Consider the following 20,135-nt stretch of genomic DNA (forward strand, 5'->3'; position numbering starts at 1 on the left):
ATCTTGTTGCCCTTCTTTGTACTCGTCCCAACAGCTCTACATCCTTCTTAAAATGAGGTCTCCAGACCTGTATACAGTACTCAAGGTGTGGCCTGACTATTCCCTTATACAAGGGGATAATCACCTCCTTTTCCGGCACCTCCGTAGCCAGGTGGGTAGGAGCAGCAGTGCGTAGCACACGCTTCTTGATTAGACCGGGGTTCAAGCCTGTGACCACCAAATACGGATGATGCGGAAAGGTCAGGGAATGACCAGCGCATATCCCCGGAGCAATATAGCCTTAGTTGCTAATGCTCCTAAAAACCAAAATGACAACAATAACAACGTCCTTTTCCCTGCTAGAAAAATTCCTGTATATCATTGACTAGACAACATGAGCTACTCTTGCAGACTGTCTGCACTGATCAGAAAAACTTCATATCTGCCTGCACGATTACCCCCAGGTTCTTTTCATTCTCTACCACTGTCAGTGTAGTACCACAGAGTTGATACATTACTCTTGGGTTACTGCTTCCCATATGTAGTACTTTACATTTGTCAATGTTAAACTTCATTTGCCACCTCTCAGCCCATCTGCTCAACTTTTCTAGATCGTGTTGCAGAAGCGTACTGTCATTAGTGTCATTAACAACCCTGCCAACCTTCGTATTGTCTACAAACTTGGACATTAACCTGATATACCATCATCAATATCATTTATAAATACAGAAAAGAACAATGGACTCAACACTGAACCCTAAGGGACTCCACTAATAACATTAGTCCACGAAGAGCAGTGTCCACTGATTACCACTCTCTGTCTTCTCCCACCGAACCATCCTTTTATCCATAGTAGCAATTTGCCTCCAATGCCACACTGCTCCAAGTTGTGCAACAGTATCAAAGGGTTTTTCTAAGATCGAAATATATGATATCAAAGTTATTCTTTGCATCCAGTTCCTTTGTAACTTAGTATCCAATAGGTCATCAAAGTATCCAATCAAATTGGTCAGACAAGACTTCCCCTTAACAAACCCATGCTGTGTCTGAGCTATAACTGAAGTCTTGTCTAGATGATCCTGCAATGCTTCTTTAACCAGTGCCTCCATCAATTTCTCTGTTTGTTTGTTGTTTGGTTTTTAGGAGCATTAGCAACTAAGGCCATATTGCTCCGGGAATATGCGGTGGTCATTCCCTCACCTTTCCGCATCCTCCGTATTTGGTGGTGACGGGCTCAAACCCCGGTCTAATCAAGAATTGATTTCTCTGGAACAGAAGTTAAACTAACATGTCTGTAATTACCTGTGTCTTCCTTTGTGGATTCGGGTCACATTTGCACCTCTCCAGTCCATGGATACCTCCCCTGAGTCCAGGGAAGCTCTCATAATTATGGCTAAGGGTTTGCTTACTTCCTTTGCCACCTCCTTTAATATAACTGGATAGATTCCATCCACCCCAGGTGCCTTTTTTACGTTTATCTTCAACAATTTCTCCTCCACTTTACTCTCAGTTATTACAAGATTATCTAGCTTACTGCCAGAGTTTAATACACCTCTGGCATTCCCCTTCCTGAATAACTTCTTATGTGTGAATGTAGATGCAAAATTTTTGTTTAGTTTGTTAGCTACCTGTGCAGGATCCTCAACAGTAGAACCATCGATATCAAGTTGACCAATCTGATTCATCCCCTTCCTTCTAGAGTTTACATAAGTAAAGAACTCTTTGCTGTTTTTCTTTGCATCCTTTGACAAAGATTTCTTGTAATCTGCCTTCGCCTGCCTAACCTCCTTTGTGACTTGGTTACAGACCAGCTTATATCCATAATAGGCTTCTGTGTCACCTGTTATTTTATATGTATCCCATGCATTTTTCTTCTCTGCCATATGTCTCATTAGTTCATCAGACGTCCATTTAGGCCTAAATCTTGAACAATATTTCTTAGTTGGTATGAAAAGCCTAGTAGCTTCCAAGATTAATTCTTTGAATGCTTCCCATTTTGAATTTGCTGTTGGTAACAGCAAATTCAAAATGGAAATCTCGAAGAGAAAATAGTGGCATTTTGGTTATAACACATTGGAGGTCATTTTCTGAAGGACAAGATGCAAACATTTGAATAAAGGCATTAATTGTACCAATATACAAAAAAGGAAAATAAAGCAGAATATAGAAATTACAGAGGAATTTCATTTCTCAGTGTACCATATTAAATATACACAAGCATCTCTGAGGAGAATTTCCTGATCTTGAAAAAACATAAAGGGAGCTAAAAATCTGCAATTTTAAATTTTAGAAAGATATGTCATCAGCAATAACATTTTAAACAGAATAAAAATTTTGCATAAAAATGGCAAATATGCAGGGGATTGAAGGAAGCATTAGAAAATTGTATTGAGTTAAACTTGGAGTAGGACAGAGTGCAGCCCTACTTCACTTCTTTTTATATTCACATAATAATCATAGACCATTAAATAAAAGAAAGTGTAAGGTACAGTACCAACCAGAATAAAGTATAACAAAACAAATAGAGAAGAATTATTTAATTATGAATTATCTCAAGTAAAACACATTGCATTGTAAATTTCTGAAGCCCACAATTTTTAAATCTGCACTGTTATGCCAATTTCATATTGACACCATAGGTTATTAAACATTTTTTTTTAATGCAGTCCTTTAAAACCTACTGGAGCATACTTCTGATGCTGTTTTTCAACTGTATAATGTTACAAGGCATTGGTCTCTACAGACAAATTCCTTCAGCGTGCCTCACAAACAGGTAAGGCGCCTCCGTAGCCAGGTAGGAAGGAGCAGCAGTGCGTAGCACACGCTTCTTGATTAGACCAGGGTTCGAACCCGTTACCACCAAATACGGAGGATGTGGAAAGGTCAGGGAATGACCACTGCATATCCCGGAGCAATATGGCCTTAGTTGCTAATGCTCCTAAAAACCAAATAACAAACAAACAAACAAACAGGTATCAGGGATGTGAGTTCAAGCAAAAAGAATGGAAAGTCTGTTCCCTTAGAGATTACACAGCACAGAGAGTGCTGTTTGAGAAACTGCAGCATTTCCCTAGCAGTGTGTGCATGTGTATGTGTGTGTGTGGGGGGGGGGGGCTAGTACCATCGTATTGGAAATTCTGTGCACAGAAAGGCAGATTTCTAGCATGATAAATTCTTTAAAAAACTTAAACAAAGGACAAGACAATCAGCTGGTGGTATCTTTCTTAACATTCCTTATCCATCTTCTACAAAAAGTCTGAAATGGCACATCAGACAGCTACTTTGTTGCTGTGCAGAGAACATGTGACATACACACACACTCAACTGGTCTTTCAACTCCAAGAAACTGTGTTGTTTGCTTGTCATCAGAAAACCAAACACTACTGAGAAAATGCTCACTTTCGTACACAAATCCCATAACTTAAGCTAGTTACTAATCTGCGTACAAAACAAAAAAGCTTCTAACAGATGAATCCTGCTGCTTAGAACTTTTACTATGTGCTGCTGGCTTTTCTTAGTGACTGTACTATTTTGTCAAACACTGCTCTACATTCATATTGTCTGTGGAGGTCCATTTTCTTCCACTTCTATTTAATGCTGACACAAAAATTTAACCTATTTACCTAAACTTATTCGCCAAAAGCAACACTGTTTTCTTGGTTGGTGAATTTTTATCAAACTTGGCTTGGAAATACTTGCATACAATTTTCACACTGGGTCTACTTGCTTGGCCAACTTTGTATGAATGGAAATAACACTCTACAATAACAGCCTTTTCTCAAACAGTGAGAGCCATCACCAGTAAACAAACCACATATTTCTTAACTACAACTGAGCTCAGACTAACACAATGCATCCAGTATCTTGGAGCCAACAAGAGCTAATGCAGGGTTGCTAAGCTTTGATATACTTTATTCTGGGCAATACTGTACTCAGAAAGTTTAGTGTGAGCGATATAAGAATTGGATCATTATTATATATATATGATTATGCTGCAATACAGCAGCTTGCAAGATCTTCAAGAACCTCTGAATAAATCAGTTGTAGAGATTTGACATGAAAGTTGTAGAGATTTGACATGAAAGTTGTAGAGATTTGGCATGAAAAAGTAATGAAAAATGGAAGAGAGACAAGGAAAATTTAGTGTGTAAACTAAATAACTAAAAAATGGAAGATGTTAGTAATTCTGTTTGTTTAAGAACAGTCGTTAATGACAAAGGAAGATTAAACATGGAAATAAAATAACATAATGAGTAAAGCAGGAAGGGTAGGAAGCACATTACAGAAATTTATTTGGATCAAAAGAGAAATTAGCCAAAAGACAAAATCGGCTGTTTATAATACAGTTTTTAAACATATTTTGAACTATGAGACTAGCTGAGTAAAAAATAAAGGAATTTATCAAAAATTATAACCTTCAGAAATGAGAGTTTTAAGAAACATAAAGGGAATTAAGAGATCCAAATAATGGCAATTCCATAATATAAAAGAAATACAAAAAACCTTGTGGTAGCAAATATCCAGTCAAAAGTAAACAAAGCAAAATTAAGAGGGTACGGGCATGGAGAAAGGATGGACAAGTAGCTAACATATATTTAAAAGCAAAAATGAATGGTAATAGGTCCAGAGGCACACCAAGGTGAATTTGTGGTGTTAAGCCTGCATTAAAAGATAGACGGACTCTGGCTGGGGCTAAAGAGCTGACGGGAAATAGGATAGCAGGGAAGAAAATAGTGAATAGAAGGCAAGTAATCTGGACTAATCTACACCACACGATACCATTCTGTACCATACCAATAGTATGCAACAACTAATGGGAATAACAGTTTTGGCATTCCACAGGGAAAACAGATGACTAAAATTAGTAAGTAACCTTAATTGTTATTAGAAAAAAAGTAACAATAAGAACAACAATGAAAGTTTCTAATTTCAAGACATTCAAGTCTATCAGGCACAGTGTGTTTGATGAATTTTGAAAAAGTGTGTTTTCTTGAAGTTGGTTGTTTGGGTTTTAATGGCGCATCAGCAACTAGGGCTATAATGTGCCAAGTTCTTGAAGTATTCTTCCATCAAGCACACATTTCAAAAGTGCAATTACTCACTAACAACAGTATATGCTAAACCAACACAAATGTACACTTTATAATTAAGTGTCCTCAGTTTCCTCAACACTTTCAATCATCATCATCATCATCATCAGCCATTTTCAATCCACTGCAGGATGAAGGCCTCTCCAGCAACTTTCCAGTTGCTTCTGTTTTGAGCACTGGACATCCATTTACTACCCACAAACTCATGAATTTCATCTATCCATCTCCGCCTTTGTCTTCCAGGTTTTCTTCTAGCTCCTCTTGGATACCATTCTGTTATTTTCTTAGTCCATCTGTCATCATGTCTTCGAGCTATGTGTCCTGCCCAAGACCATTTTAGTTCTTTAGTTTTGATAAGAATGTCCTTTACTTGAGTTTGTTGCCTAATCCATGTGTTTCTCTTCTTATCTAACAGTCTTATTCCCAATATGATTCGTTCCATTCTTCGCTGTGTGGTTCTCAGCTTCTCTTCCATTCTTTTGGTGAGTGCCCAAGTTTCACTTCCATAAGTCATGGTGGGGAGTATACATTGGTCCATTATTTTACGTTTCAGACAAACTGGGATATTGCTCTTCAGTATGTGACTATATTTCCTGAATGCTATCCATCCAAAATTTATTCTTCTCTTGACTTCCAGCCATTTATCATTATTACAGCTAATAACTTGTCCCAGATAAGTATATGACTCCACCTTTTCAATTACTGCTCCTTCAATCATTATTTCCCTTTCTGTGGCATACTTGTTCATCATTACTTTTGTTTTAGCCATATTCATCTTTAGTCCAAAATTCTTACTAGCTGTGCATAACTGATTAAGATTTTCCTCTAATTCTTTGGGATCATGGCTTATGACCACAATGTCATCTGCAAATCGCAAATGGTTTAGGTACTCTCCGTTCACATTGACTCCTTTCTGCGACCAGTCTAATCTTCTGAAAGCTTCCTCAAGGGCAGCAGTAAACAGCTTCGGAGATATTGTGTCTCCTTGTCGAACTCCTTTCTCAATTTTAAATTTCCTACTGTCTTTGTCTAGTCTAATAAAGGAGGTAGCACTCTCGTATATTTTCTTCAAAATCATAATATATGGGGTATCAATGCCTTGTCTTTCCAGTGCCCGAAACATTGCCTTATGCTGTATGGAGTCAAATGCCTTTTCATAATCCACAAATGCCAGGCATAATGGTGTTTTATATTCATTTGCTTTCTCCATTAGCTGTGATATTACATGAAGGTGATCCATAGTTGAGAATCCTGTCCTAAAGCCAGCTTGCTCTTTCAGTTGATTCTCATCCAGTATTCTTTCTAATCTGTTAGTAATGACCCTTGTGAACAACTTGTAGATGTGGGATAACAAGCTAATTGGTCTATAATTTCCAATTTCTGATTTATCTCCTTTCTTATGCAGCAAAACTATGATTGCATTATTCCACTGCTTAGGCGTCACACCTTTTCTAATGCACTTTGTGAAGAGCCTTGCCAGTTTTTGTGTTATGTCTCCTCCTCCCAATTTTAACAACTCTACAGTAACTTCATCTTCCCCCGGGGCTTTCTGATTCTTCATTTTCTTCAATGCATGTTCTACCTCATCAGGAAGAATATCGGGTATGTCGTATGTGTTGCTACTTTGAAATCCATCTTCCCCACTGCTGGCATCATTCCCCTGCTCCTTGTATAATTCTCTATAGTAGTCTTCTGCTATTTGAATTATGCCTTCTCTGCTGTTTATAAGTACACCATCGCTATTCTTCAGTTTCAGTATCATTTGTCTTTCTGTATTACTGCTCATGGCTGCTGATTTAAATCCTTTGTTTTCCCTTAATGCTTGTTCTACTTTTCTTGTGTTAAATCTTCTTATGTCCTCTCTGAGTCTCTTTCTAATGGCTTTGCATAACTCAGTATACTCCATTTTCTCCCTGTCAGTGTTTTTCTTGCTTTTCATTTGTCGTCTTCGGTTCATCATGACAAGTGTTTCTTGACTAATTTTTTCTTCTTTGGATTTCTTTTTCCCTATAGGTTTCTTGGGCTTTATCACTTTCAAAAAGTTGTAATATTCCTCGTCGATATCTTGCTCCTCAGCAGTCTGCAGAAGCTCAGACTTGTTCTTAAGTTCCAGTACATACTGCTTTTTCTCCTCTTCTGTTATCTCAAAGACCTTTGTATTATTTACTCGAGTCAGTTTTTTCCTTTCCTTTCCTACATCTATATCAAGTGTACATCTTACCATTCTGTGATCACTTCCAACATTTACCTTATTCAGGACGGTGACATCATTCACAATATATCTTCTATTAGTGAGGATGAAGTCGATTTCATTAGTAGTTAATCCATTTGGACTCTTCCATGTCCACTTTCTGTTCACCCTTTTCTTGAAAAAAGTGTTCATTACTGACAGTCCTTGAGATTCTGCAAATTCCACAAGTCTTTCACCTCTTTCATTTCTTTCACCAATTCCAAAATTTCCTATAGTTCCCCTTTCTGTGCTGTTTTGTCTTTTTCCAACCTTAGCATTGAAGTCTCCCATAATAATAGTGTAGTGGGTTTTCTGCTCATCTAGAAGACTCTCAATTTCAGTGTACATTTCTTCAACCTCTTCATCATCATGGCTCGATGTTGGTGCATAAATCATTATAATCTTTAGCTTGTATCTCTTAGAAATCTTGAGTATTAGTCTTGACACTCTTGGTGATGTACTTTTGAATTCCAAAATGTTGTTTTTAAAATCTTTATGGACCAGAAACCCAATTCCACCTTCACTCCTTTCACTGTTTCCATTGGTGTACAGCAGATTTCCACTTGATAAACTTATAAGTGATTCATTTCTTCTTCTTGTTTCAGCCAAACCGATGATATTCCAATTCACATTTTCTAATTCCTTTTCCAGCTCTAATATCCTGTCTTCACCGATGAGTGTTCTTACGTTATAACAGGCCAAGTTCAGTTTCCGTGCATGGCAGCCTGGTCGTACCCAGAGATTCTTAGCACCCTCTGCTTCCACTCTAATCCTCTCGCTGCCGTAAGAGGGAGAGTGAAAGCTGCTGGGGACTGAGGGCCAATTGTTTCATCGTGCTTTCATATTGCTGGAGGGGTTGGTCTTTTCCTCTTCATGCTGACCAGGCATCTTGAAGAGAACCACTCTACACGTTCGTTGCCACCTAAGTGACGTAACAGGGCTTACCATCGAGAAGGTGTGCATGAGTGGATTTTAGGGAGGCAGGCCAACCGGACTTCTCCTAAATCTTCTGTAACAGAGAGATATTGGATCCATCAGTGTTTTAGGCTGAGTGTCTGATAACACACAGGATACCTGTTCCCCTCTAAGCCCTACTTTCAATATCATAACTTATTCACCTACTCACTGATTTGCAAAGGACCCATGCATGCTTCACCATACTAAGCAAACATTCTGTGATAAATTTCAGTAGCTTTGATTCATTCTTTATTCACAAAGCAGATTACAGATCACATCTCTATCTTGGTGTATGACTGCAAAAGCATCAAGGTAGCAATCTATCTACTTTGGTGATGCCATTGTAAAAATCGACAATTGAGAAGAATTTGTGAGAGTTAATTTTTAAATAATGCCTACAGATGATACCATCTAGATGTTCTATGTTGCTAATGGAATTTGAACAATAAACTAACACAAAATTATCATCAGTTTTTGTATGATATACATTTTCATGTTGGTCATGCAATTTTCATTTGAATGATCTCTGTATTTCTGAAACAATTTGTATCTGTATAAGGCATATGTGTTATTTTTCAGAACTTTAAAACTATTGGAATTTATCACAGAATCTTGTTTAAACACCCAGGGTCCTGAACTGGATATCGTCATTCTTCTCTTTCTTGGTGATTCCTTCTCTCTCTCTCTCTCTCAGGGTAACTCGGAAATTTTTTTTGGCTGGTGCAGCATAAGCCTCAGGCTTCATTGCACCATATGGCTAATAATACAAAGAGTACTAGGAAAGTTTTGCAATATGACGCAACAATGAATCACAGGAAGCTGCTTGTTGCTGCATGTTGAGACATGTTCATACGTGCATAGTAGCCACCGCGCCAAGTCGATGGGCTCAGTTATTCATTAGTAGTGAGAGTGTAAAGTGCTTGCGATGGCATCGTGGTCACGAAATGAGATAAGGACAGTTTTGCGGTATAATTTCGTGCGTGGTTTAACCATAGACCAGTGCTTAGAAGAAATGACTCTTGCACTAGATGATGATTGTCCACATTGTACAACGATATTCAGGTAGTATAGAGAATTCCAAAGGGGAAATTTCACTCTGGAGGATTCTGAGAGGCCGGGAAGGCCACGAACGTCAGTTACGGAGAAAAACGTTACTGCTGTGAGGAAAATGCTTGACGAAAACAGGCGAGTGACCTACCAACAGATAGAGGATACTTTGGGCCTAAATGCACCAGAAATTCGTTCGATTCTGCAAGATCATTTGCACGTGAAGAAACTTTGTTCTCTCTGGGTGCCGCATCAACTGACTGAAGAGCAGATGACACGACGTGTGACTTGGTGCCGGGAGATGTTAAAAAAGTTTGATAAGGGACAATCTCGGTATGTGAACAACATCGTGACAGGTGACGAGACTTGGCTGTACTATTACGATCTGCCGACCAAGGCTCAAAACAAAGTTTGGGTCTTTCATGATGACGACACACCCGTAATTGTCAGAAAATCCCGATCTGTAAAGAAGAAAATGATAGCTGTATTTTTCAAATCGAGTGGAATTGTGGAACGTGTCGTTTTGGACACGCAGAAGACAGTCACAGCTAAGTGGTATACTGAACAATGCCTGCCTAAAGTCATTGGATCTGTGAAGAACCTGCGGCCAAAGTCAAGAATGGACACCTGGTACCTCCATCACGATAATGCTCCAGCTCACCGCGCCAAAGCCTGCACCGAATATTTGACCACGACAGGACTGAAACTTCTCGAGCACCCTCCCTACAGTCCAGACCTTGCTCCCTGCGACTTTGCACTGTTCCCGCATGTGAAAATGAAGCTAAAAGGGAGGCAGTTTTCCAGTGATGAGGACCTTCTACGGGCTTGGGACAACGAGTGTGCTTTACTCCCTAGTGAAACTTGGCAGAACTGGTTTAAAGATTGGTTTCGGAGGATGGAGAGGTGTATTGAATGTAGAGGAAATTACTTTGAAAAAATTAAATAAACAAAGCTGTATTGCAAAACTTTCCTAGTACCCTTTGTAATAATAATAATTGACTAAAAATTCTGGAGACTGGAGACAATAGTAATGATTGAATCAGACTCAGCTTAACCCAATCCCTGTGAAAAAAAAAGTGCAAGAAAGCTCAAGGTTTTATCCAATATAGAAATTCAGGTTAGGGAAACTGCTATGTTTGACTACATGAAACAAAGCAGGAAACATGTCCTGACACATTCATATGTGTGGATTTCACAAGCACACATATGTTCTTGTGAATGCATTGATCTCTTATAATTCTTTAAGTAAACAGAATTACTACAAAAGATTTTTTAATTTATAAACAAGAAATGTTACCCGCTGGTTCATACTGCTATCATCCTCCTCTACCCACATTCGAGGTACATGAACCTCAGCAAGACTTATTAGTAGATGAAATTTACTAAAGAAATTCTCTGACTTTGCTTTTACAACTGCTATTGTATCTGTTTTCTGAAAATAAAAAAATAAAAATAAAAAAAATACAATATATAATAAGGTTAAATTAATATTTTCAGAAAAGGTCAATATATGGGCACACAAGAAAAGTAATTTAACTAACAACATATTTATACTCCACATTATTATATTACTTGAATTTAGTTTACTGAAAAGGGCCAAACGTTCATGCAATATGTAAGATATATATGTATACACATGCACATGAACACACACATAAGATTCAAATAACATACATGGAGTATGTCATTTGAGTACATCATTAACTATGGTTAATTTAGCTATTAATGTTTCTTACCATCAACAAGTTCTTTACTAAATTAAGGTACTAAGTGTAAACTGTTACAACACAATAAAGATGTAATAATAATTTATTATTATGATTATTGTTCATCCATGATATATGGACCACCCCAGGAAGGCTCTGAGCCAGGAGGGTGTGCTATTCACAATCTGAGGTGCAAGGTATCACATGTACATCCAGAGTAGAGTATATGCAGGCTTTACCAAAGAAATTTACACAGAAGTTCACTTATTGTTTGTTGTTGTTTGTTATTTGGTTTTTAGGAGCATTAGCAACTAAGGCCATATTGCTCCAGGTTATGCGGTGGTCTTTCCCTGACCTTTCCGCATCGTCCGTATTTGGTGGTGACGGGCTGGAACCCCGGTCTAATCAAGAAGCGTGTGCTACGCACTGCTGCTCCTTCCCACCTGGCTACGGAGGCGCAGAAGTTCACTTATATACAAAAGGTTGAAAACACACACACTCACTCTCTCTCTCTCTCTGAAGTTATACAAATTATTTGTAGTTGCATAATAGCTAACAGTCAGTTATTTTTGTGTAGTAGTTTAATAATATTATGAATATTACTTAAACTATCTATACCCATCTTAATGGCTATTCAGCTAGGAGGGTTGAACATTTAGTATGCAGATATTCACTGACCAGATGAATCTGCCCTCCACAAATTCATTAGCTGATAAGAGTTCTCTAGGGTTTCTGTGAAGTAAAGATCTGCTAAAGCTTATCTCCACAGAATTTATCTGTATGTACACTTAATTTGTCGAAAATTTCTAGAATATATTGGTTAGAAATATATCTCTCAGAAAATTCAGATTTGTAAGAGTTAGCCAAAGCGGGAGGCAAGAATGATCCCTTCTTGCCTTCTTTGGTCCAGAGAATAAAGCTTATACAGGTGGAGCATCTATCAGATGTCTACAAGGAGTAGTGCCAGATTTGCTTTGTGGATTGATCTGAAAATAGAGGGTTGTCCAACACCCTGTTCATCCATCTTAGTATCCAATATTCTAATCTGAGGCATCTATCTAGGCAGGAGGCTGGAGCAGAGGACCAAATTTCAGAAGCATAAAGCAGTGTGTAAGCCACTTCAGGATGTACTTGGAAAATCAGCAATGGATTATGCACTCCCACAAGCTCTTGTCATAAGGTCCACAATGGTGCATAAACCTTCTTTTTCATACTGTTGAAATGAGGTTGAAAAGTGAATTTAAGAAATAAAGATTTAGTTACAATATATCAAATATAAAGATGTGACAAAATATAAAGAAAGAACATTTCATATCCTGTATCTAGTCTGCAAACTCAAAATTTTTCATTAAATTTTACAAATTAATTTTATAAAAACTCATCAATAGTTTATCTTGTAAAATTTTAAAAATACAGTGGATTCGGGTTATTTGGGCCACCGGTTAATTTGGGGCAAATTTTAAAATATAGAACCCAATTGAGAAAATAGCAAGGATTTACCTCACTTAATTGGGACAACATGCCATTTAATTGGTGCAGGAGACCGTAGCACTGGAGATTACCCTACGATTGTCTCCGACCGAACCACGTGATACGGTCGGATTTCTGGAGGTCAGAAATATAAAACAATAAAAACAATTAGCAGTCACCTGTTTATTGGGCTTTTCTGTTAGTGCAATTGATCATAAATGGATAGGAAACTCGATCTTATTGAATTTGCGATAATACCGACAGCTGGAATTCTGTGGGTTATTATGGTGAAATGTGTTTACACTTCCATCAAATCTTGAATCATATAAAAAAATTAATTTTCGGAATCTTCTCTTCATTCCTATTTTTAAAGCTTCGTAACTTGTTACTCCGTTCTTACTTGTGCGTATCGTGTTACTTGCAATTTGTGTGTGCCATGTTCTTTGTTATTGATTGATTATCTTTTTACTGTTTTAAATTTTAACCCCCACCCACAAATGTCAGTGAACAGAAATGTCAACTAGTTAATATGCACATATTACAGTATGTATTAATTATTCCAATTATCACGTATATTCTTCTGATTTTCACGTATCATTTAATTTTTTAATTGGTAAAGTAATAAAAGATGAATTTGTGCTTAATATGTCTTTACTTTTATAGCTGTGGATAATATTCCTCCTATTTTTGCTAATTAGAATCGCTGTTTAATAGAATTAAACTTCAATTCACAAACGTGATCACAATGACCGGCACTTACTACACATCATATAGTGAATGGTACTTTACTATGGTGACTCCATCATAACGTGATTTGATTGTACAGTGAACCAATTGTAAAGCGAGGGTCCATTGTATTTTAACTATTTACACGAAACTTCGGATAACTGGGGCAACCGCTTAATCAGGCCAAAATGCACTAGTCCCGATGTGTCCCAAATAACTGGAATCGACTGTATAAAGCTATTCTTTAAGGACCAATATAAAGCAGTATAGAGAATTAAATACAAAGCATAATAAAAAAAAAAACTGTCAAATAGAATTTTCTGATATTTTAGCTGGAAGATATTTGTAAATTTCAAAACTTATTGCCATCTAAATTTAATCTGAACCAAAAATATATATATATATATATATATATATATAAATAAAAAGGAGACAGATATTTTACTTTTGAGAGTACTAAGCAGGAATACTCGAACCCATTTGTATTAACATCAGAAAAAGATGCAAAGAAACAAGCACACATAGCAATATTCAAAAAATAAAGTAATTAGTGTTGCCCTCCCTTCTATCATTTACTTATTTCACACAAGTATTTATTTAATCTCTCCTTAAATTTAGATAAACTTTCAACCTCCAGAAAAGTAAGTGAAAGTTTATTCCAACTCAAAACAAAAATTTTCAGATATCTAGTCTACAATTATTTAATTTACTAAAACCTTTCAAAACCTTAAACACTTTAATCATATCACCACACAGGTATCTGGTTTCCAAACATTGAAACATAAAAAATTCAGTCTCTCCTGATAAGAAAACTCCTTTGTGCCTTTAACCAATCTCATCACTTTTCTCTGTATCCTTTCACAATAAAATGTGATCTTCAAGCCTCTATGCAGTATTCAAGTACTCATTCTTTCTTCTGACACAGTTCCTATATATCACTGAAAAAACCTGAGATGTCTTACTAGCCTGTCTATATTCTTCAAAAAACTTTATGTCAGATTATATAGTAGACCTACTTGATGTCAGATTATATTTTCTTTATCCATAATCTTGAGTTTGTTAGTACCCAAGTGGTACATTAATCTAGGATTAATACTACCCAAATACAAGATTTTGCATTTTCCAGTATGAACATGCAAAACCTACATCAATACCATTAATGCATGCTAGAAACAGTTAGGGACCAAGAACCAAACCTTGCGAGATCCCACTCATAACATTAGTTCATGCAGAGCAGTGGCAATTTATACTATTCTGTTTCCTAGCACCACCTAATCATACATTTATTCATAGTATGATTAATACCCTAAATACCAAATTAAATTCATACAACAATCACCCACGTGGGAGTATATCAAAAGCTTTACTCAAATCTAAGTAAACTAGTTGTACTGGCATAACATATGCCATCGGCATCATATCTTAAAGGTTATTAATTAAATATCAATACATTTTATTTATTTATTCATAAATTTCATTATAAACATAATTAAAAATTTCATTCTTCTCAGATACAACACTTAATAAGTCCATTGATCTAACTCTTGAGAGACCAACATATAATTGTCCATGACTGAATACAGGTTTCGGAAGGTATAAACATATTCTTTCAAAAGTCTGTCCCTGTGACTTGTTGATGGTCACTGAAAACGCTATACATATAGGAAACTGTCTGCTTTTGAATTTGAAAGGTATATTTGTATCAGATGGAATAAGAGGTAATCGTGGTATGAGAACAGCATCTAAGTTCAATCCATCTATTATGCGAGCCTCTACGATGTGTCTTTGTAGACATGCAATTATCAATCTTGTTCCATTGCAGAGTCCCCTTGATGGCATAAGATTCCATAGTAGCAAGATTACAGTACCTACTTTCAGTTTTAGTTCGTGAGGAGGCATTCCTGCTGGTATTAAGCTGTTAAGAAATTCTTCAGGGTATGCCAGATGCTCACATGGTTCATCGCTTGCTACAGTATCCACACTTTTGTAAACAGTTACTTCTCCGGGAATGTGGTCTAACACTGTTGTTCAGTTCCAGAGAATCCTCATTTGTAACACTTAGTATTGCTCTCTCTGCCTTTGAGTTGCTGAGCTGTAACAGTGTTGAAGTTATAATGTCACCACAGAGTTGTTCTACAGGGTCGTGTTTGAAAAACAGGCTGTAGGCAAACTTATAGTTGCACCACTTCTTCCATCGCCTACTACGTGTAAGTTTCAGTACATGAAATTATGTCCATAGCCTATGTTTCTTTATACAACTGGCAACTGTTAGAGATCTTGAGCCTCACAGTATCACCGGTAGGACTTGCCTGAAGTCTCTGCCTAGTAGTATAACTTTTCCTCCAAAAGACTTGTCTAATCCTGTCAGATCACGCAGTAGTCTGTCTACTGCTTGAAAAGTGTGAATGTGAGTCATTGGTGCTTCATCCCACAATATCAGTTTTGACTGTAGAAGTGCCTTATCTTCCTCTGTGTTCAGCTTTAAACTGCATGTTGAAGTTGCATTCAGAAGCAGAGGTATCTTGAACACAGAGTGAGCAGTTCTGCCTCCTGCTAACAGAGTTGCTGAAATACCTGTAGAGGCAACAGGAGTAACACTATCTCCCTTGCCTCGTATGGTGTGTAGTATAGTTGAGTAAAGAAATGTTTTTCCAATTCCAGCCAGACCATCTAAAAAAAAAAAAGTTATCATTAGTGTTTGACTTATTGTATAAGGCTTCAAGAATAATATCAAATGCCATTTTTTGTTCATTGTTTAATTTTTATGTATTTGAGATTGCTTTGGCTTGTTCTTCCAAAACATCAAATGACTGCGAATGCAGAGGTGCTGTCATCATTTCAAAGCTGGTAGATGCACTTTTCAAAGGCTCAGACCATAATTTTTCAACATTTCGTTTATTTCTGCAAGAGCATAGAGAGGGCCAGTTTCTTCAGAATAACATCTTATGAAATCTTCACTCATACCCTGCTTATGTCTTTCCCATAGTTCAGGTACATCTTCAGGTTCTCCAAATCCACATATCACTGCAAACAATAACCGTATATAACTTGGTGTACGTGCCTCGATTGCCTCAGAAAGTGTGTCATGCCATATCCTGTCTCCTTTCAAAAGTCCATGTTCTCTGCAAGCTTGCTGAAATGTTTTACAGAGTTGTCCATTGACTGTTTGCAAATGCACAAAACTTATAACTCTTGTAAGAAGCATGTGTAGATAGTAGCACTTGCTGCCTTGAACACTTACAACAAGCATACGTCCAATAACACCATCTCCATCTCTTTACCTACGTTTCCATTTGCCTGATTTTTGCTCAAATACATAGTACTTTGGTATCTCTACATAATTTAATAGCATTGCTTGCACATCTGTTCTGTTTAATTCAAACCATGCCTCTCAAGCATGGTCTTTGTAGACATTTTCTGCTGCAAGGCCTCCTCTTCACTGCCCTCTTGGAAGATCACTTGCTATTGATCAGATAGGTGCACTGCCAATCTTATAATGGAGTGCAACTTCTCCGACATCAGAAATTCAATCAAATGCCACATTTCTTCGGATGCACTAACATACTGTCCATCTAAGAAAGTTTGAATCTCATCAAAGACCAAACTACCATCGGTACCAACCCTCTGTAATAGTAAAGATGCAGCATCATGACCTTTATAAATGTATTTATAGAGTTACTTTTCACTCTTCATGGAGGCACACACTTCCACATTAATGTGGGCACTGAATTTCTTTGACAACCATGGTACAATCCATCTATTGTCCACATCATACTTTCCTACTTTAACAGCAGGTCCTTCTCTTCTCTTATATATTGGATAGCCATTAACATTCTCTTCTGTTGTATCTATGAACTCTTTTGGAAATCCCTTACTGCATACACCTTTCATGCACGGAGATTGTGCATTGAGTGCGCCACAGGGACCATGTAGCACACACTTTGTGATGATTTCAAACAACCTTGGATTTGTTTTTAACCATGGTAGCTCTGCACTTATGAGAATCAGTTGCACCTCATCCTAAATTGTCTGTTATAAGACAACGTATGGATGACATCATACACTATATTGAATCACCATCAGACCTTGATGTGCTTCCTTATTATGAACATTTTATTTAGAGAATTTCGATCTACAGTAATAAGGAAGCAGCACCAAGGTGTAAGGCAACTGGAGCTTGATGATTTCTTCAAGACTACTTCAACAACTGGACCTGTTTCACCAGAGCCCTCTACCAGCAAGGAATTAACATCTCTCCCTCCATACGACAGTTGTTTCTGACTCTAAAAATTGTGATTCCTTCAATGAAGTTAATATTAATATTGAATATTATATATCTTTTTTTAGAGTTTTTTATTCAATAGAATTTAAGAATTTTAAAATATTTTTTTCCCCTCTAAAATGGATTTAAATGAAAAAACTAATGTTCACATTGAAAACAACTTTGTGTGAGCTTTAAGAAAAAAAAATTTTTTAAAGTGGTGGAAACACTCCATTAGTTACATTGTATAGTTTTTGATGTGTTTAATTAAAATAAAGTTTGTTTCCAGTTGTAAATTTATTTTTATATTTTTAACAGATGGTTTAGTAGTGTGTATAAATTACTCAATGTTCATTATATTAATATTTTATTATGAATCAACAGGGCTTACCTTTGTTTTTGATATAGGAAGCTTCTTTCCCAACTCTCCTTGTCCAACTCGCTACTAATTCATGGGGAAGGTGATATCAATTTTGCAAGACATTGTCATAAAGTTAGATTTTGTCATAGAGTTAGATTATGCTGAAATTTAGTTTTTGTCCTAATCTGTGTATGGTAAAATTAAGGAAATTTATGGAGTGGGATTCTGCTTCAGTTTCTAATTCAAATTTTAGTCTCTGATGGATGTTATTAAAAACCTGTAGAATATTGTTTATGGTCAAGTGATCTGTGATGATTAGGATGTCATCCAGATATCTTCCGTAATATGTGATCTGTGGTATAAATGGATCAAGATGGATCTTTTCTAATTTGTCTAAGTATAGTTCGGCAATGAGTCCACTAATGTTTAGGCCCATTGGGAGGCCAAAAATCTGTCTGTATATTTTTTCTTGGAATAGAATGTAATTTGCATTTACTAATAGTTTTATTAGTTCGAATATTCTGTCTTTGGGGAGTCTGGTGTTATTAATTTTTGTGTTATCATCGTTTAAGTAGGCCCAGACTATGTCTGAGGCGTAGGGTACATTTACATTAGTGTATAGTGAAGTCACATCGAGTGAATATAACTTCATATCCTCCTTGATATGGAGATCTTTGAGGTTCATGAATAACGCATCGTAGTTTTTTATGTTATATGTTAGAAGTTCTCGGAATGGTTTTAGAATTGGGTAGATGAACATGGCTAAGGAGGCAAAAGCTGAATTCTTATATGACACGATGGGACGTATTGGGTATCCTGTTTTGTGTAATTTTACTTGGCCGAATAAGGTTGGGATATTGTATGTGCGGGCTTTAATTTGTTTGAGCTGAGCCATGGTGATGTGGTCATCTTTCCTATAGGTGGTGAGCAATTTGTTATATTTGTTAACTAAGCTGTTGAACTCTGATGGTGCAACCTCTTCGTATGTCGTTGTGTCTGAAATGATGGTGTATAATTTATTTATATAGTCTCCTTTATTGAGAATAACTACTGTATCGCCTTTGTCGGCCTTTTGAATAATGATATCTCGGTTTTGTCTAAGTGTGTGTAAAGCTTTTGCTTCTTCTCTATGTCGTTTTGATATTGAGGGGATAGCTTGGTTTATGATTCGATTGGTTTGTTGGATTAATACGTTTTTTTGTGGCAAATCTCTAAGAGCGAACTCGAGGTCAATAATTATTTGTTTCTTGGGGGGGAATTTCGGCGGTAAATTATAATTTAAACCTTTATTTAATAGGGCTGTTTGCTGAGAAGTTAGCGTAACAGATGATAAGTTCTTTACATTATCTGATGAATTATGGTCATTATGGGATCCAGTGTTTAAATTGGCCCGGAAGTCATTAATATGTGGTAGATTCCTATTGCGGATAGAGTGGGAATTTTTTTCTGCGTTTTTGGTGTTTCGGTATGCACTCTGATTCTCAAAACGATTGTGTGACGAATGGTGACCTATGTTGTGTGGAAAACCCCTAAGGGCTTGCAATTTTAGGTTATGTCTGTTTTTTTTTTTTTTACTGTTCTCTGATGTGGTGGATTGGGCGTCAATTTTTATTTGAATGGTTTGCTTTAGAGTATTCCAGTCCATACTGTTTAGTTGTTTTCTAAAAATATTGCGATGTCGTTGAATCTGTTTAAAGTATATCTTTTTTAGATTAAATCGAGATTTTAAAGCTAATTTTATTATGTTGCTTGATGTGGTATGAACTAATTTTTGTATTCCTTGGATTTTCAAGCCTAGCCGAAATTTAGCAAATTTCGGTATTAAATTTTCATAAAGGCATTGTTTTAGAAACTGAATATGATATTTTTGGGCTGCATATTTCAATGTAATTCTAGTATAGTCTTGTTTTAACCCTGTTAACCATTCAGCCATAGTGTTGTATATTAATGTATAACTTGAGTGGTCAATTAGGTCAGTATACACGTATGCGTGAAGTATAGTTTTAAATGGAGCAATTTAATTTTGAATTTTGAGCGGAGAGGGAGAAGCGAAGTGTAAAGTCGACAATCTGTGGTATTTAATAGATTTGGTACTAGAGAGCTATTAAGTGCTCGATATTTCCTATATTCTATTATATTATTATGAATCAACAGGGCTTACCTTTGTTTTTGATATAGGAAGCTTCTTTTCCAACTCTCTTTGTCCAACTCGCTACTAATTCATGGGGAAGGTGATATCAATTTTGCAAGACATTGTCATAAAGTTAGATTTTGGAGGTCTAAACTGGCTAATAATTAAGGATCGATT

At 36.7% G+C, this 20,135-nt stretch overlaps 1 protein-coding gene across 1 annotated transcript in view; it reads right to left on the reverse strand.

Annotated features, from left to right (window-relative positions):
- The window catches only part of LOC150091361 (protein mono-ADP-ribosyltransferase PARP4-like), a 577,845-nt gene that overhangs the window by 394,781 nt on the left and 162,929 nt on the right, over positions 1-20,135 (reverse strand). Inside the window, exon 11 of the mRNA XM_090390099.1 lies at positions 10,601-10,735. Coding sequence (XP_090246225.1) covers positions 10,601-10,735 — 135 coding nt within the window. The remainder of the gene's footprint in view (positions 1-10,600; positions 10,736-20,135) is intronic.

This window comes from Mastigoproctus giganteus, chromosome 1 (genome assembly GCF_048544385.1).
Source record: "Mastigoproctus giganteus isolate SK-2022 chromosome 1, ASM4854438v1, whole genome shotgun sequence".
In the NCBI taxonomy this organism is placed as follows: Eukaryota; Metazoa; Arthropoda; class Arachnida; order Uropygi; family Thelyphonidae; genus Mastigoproctus; species Mastigoproctus giganteus.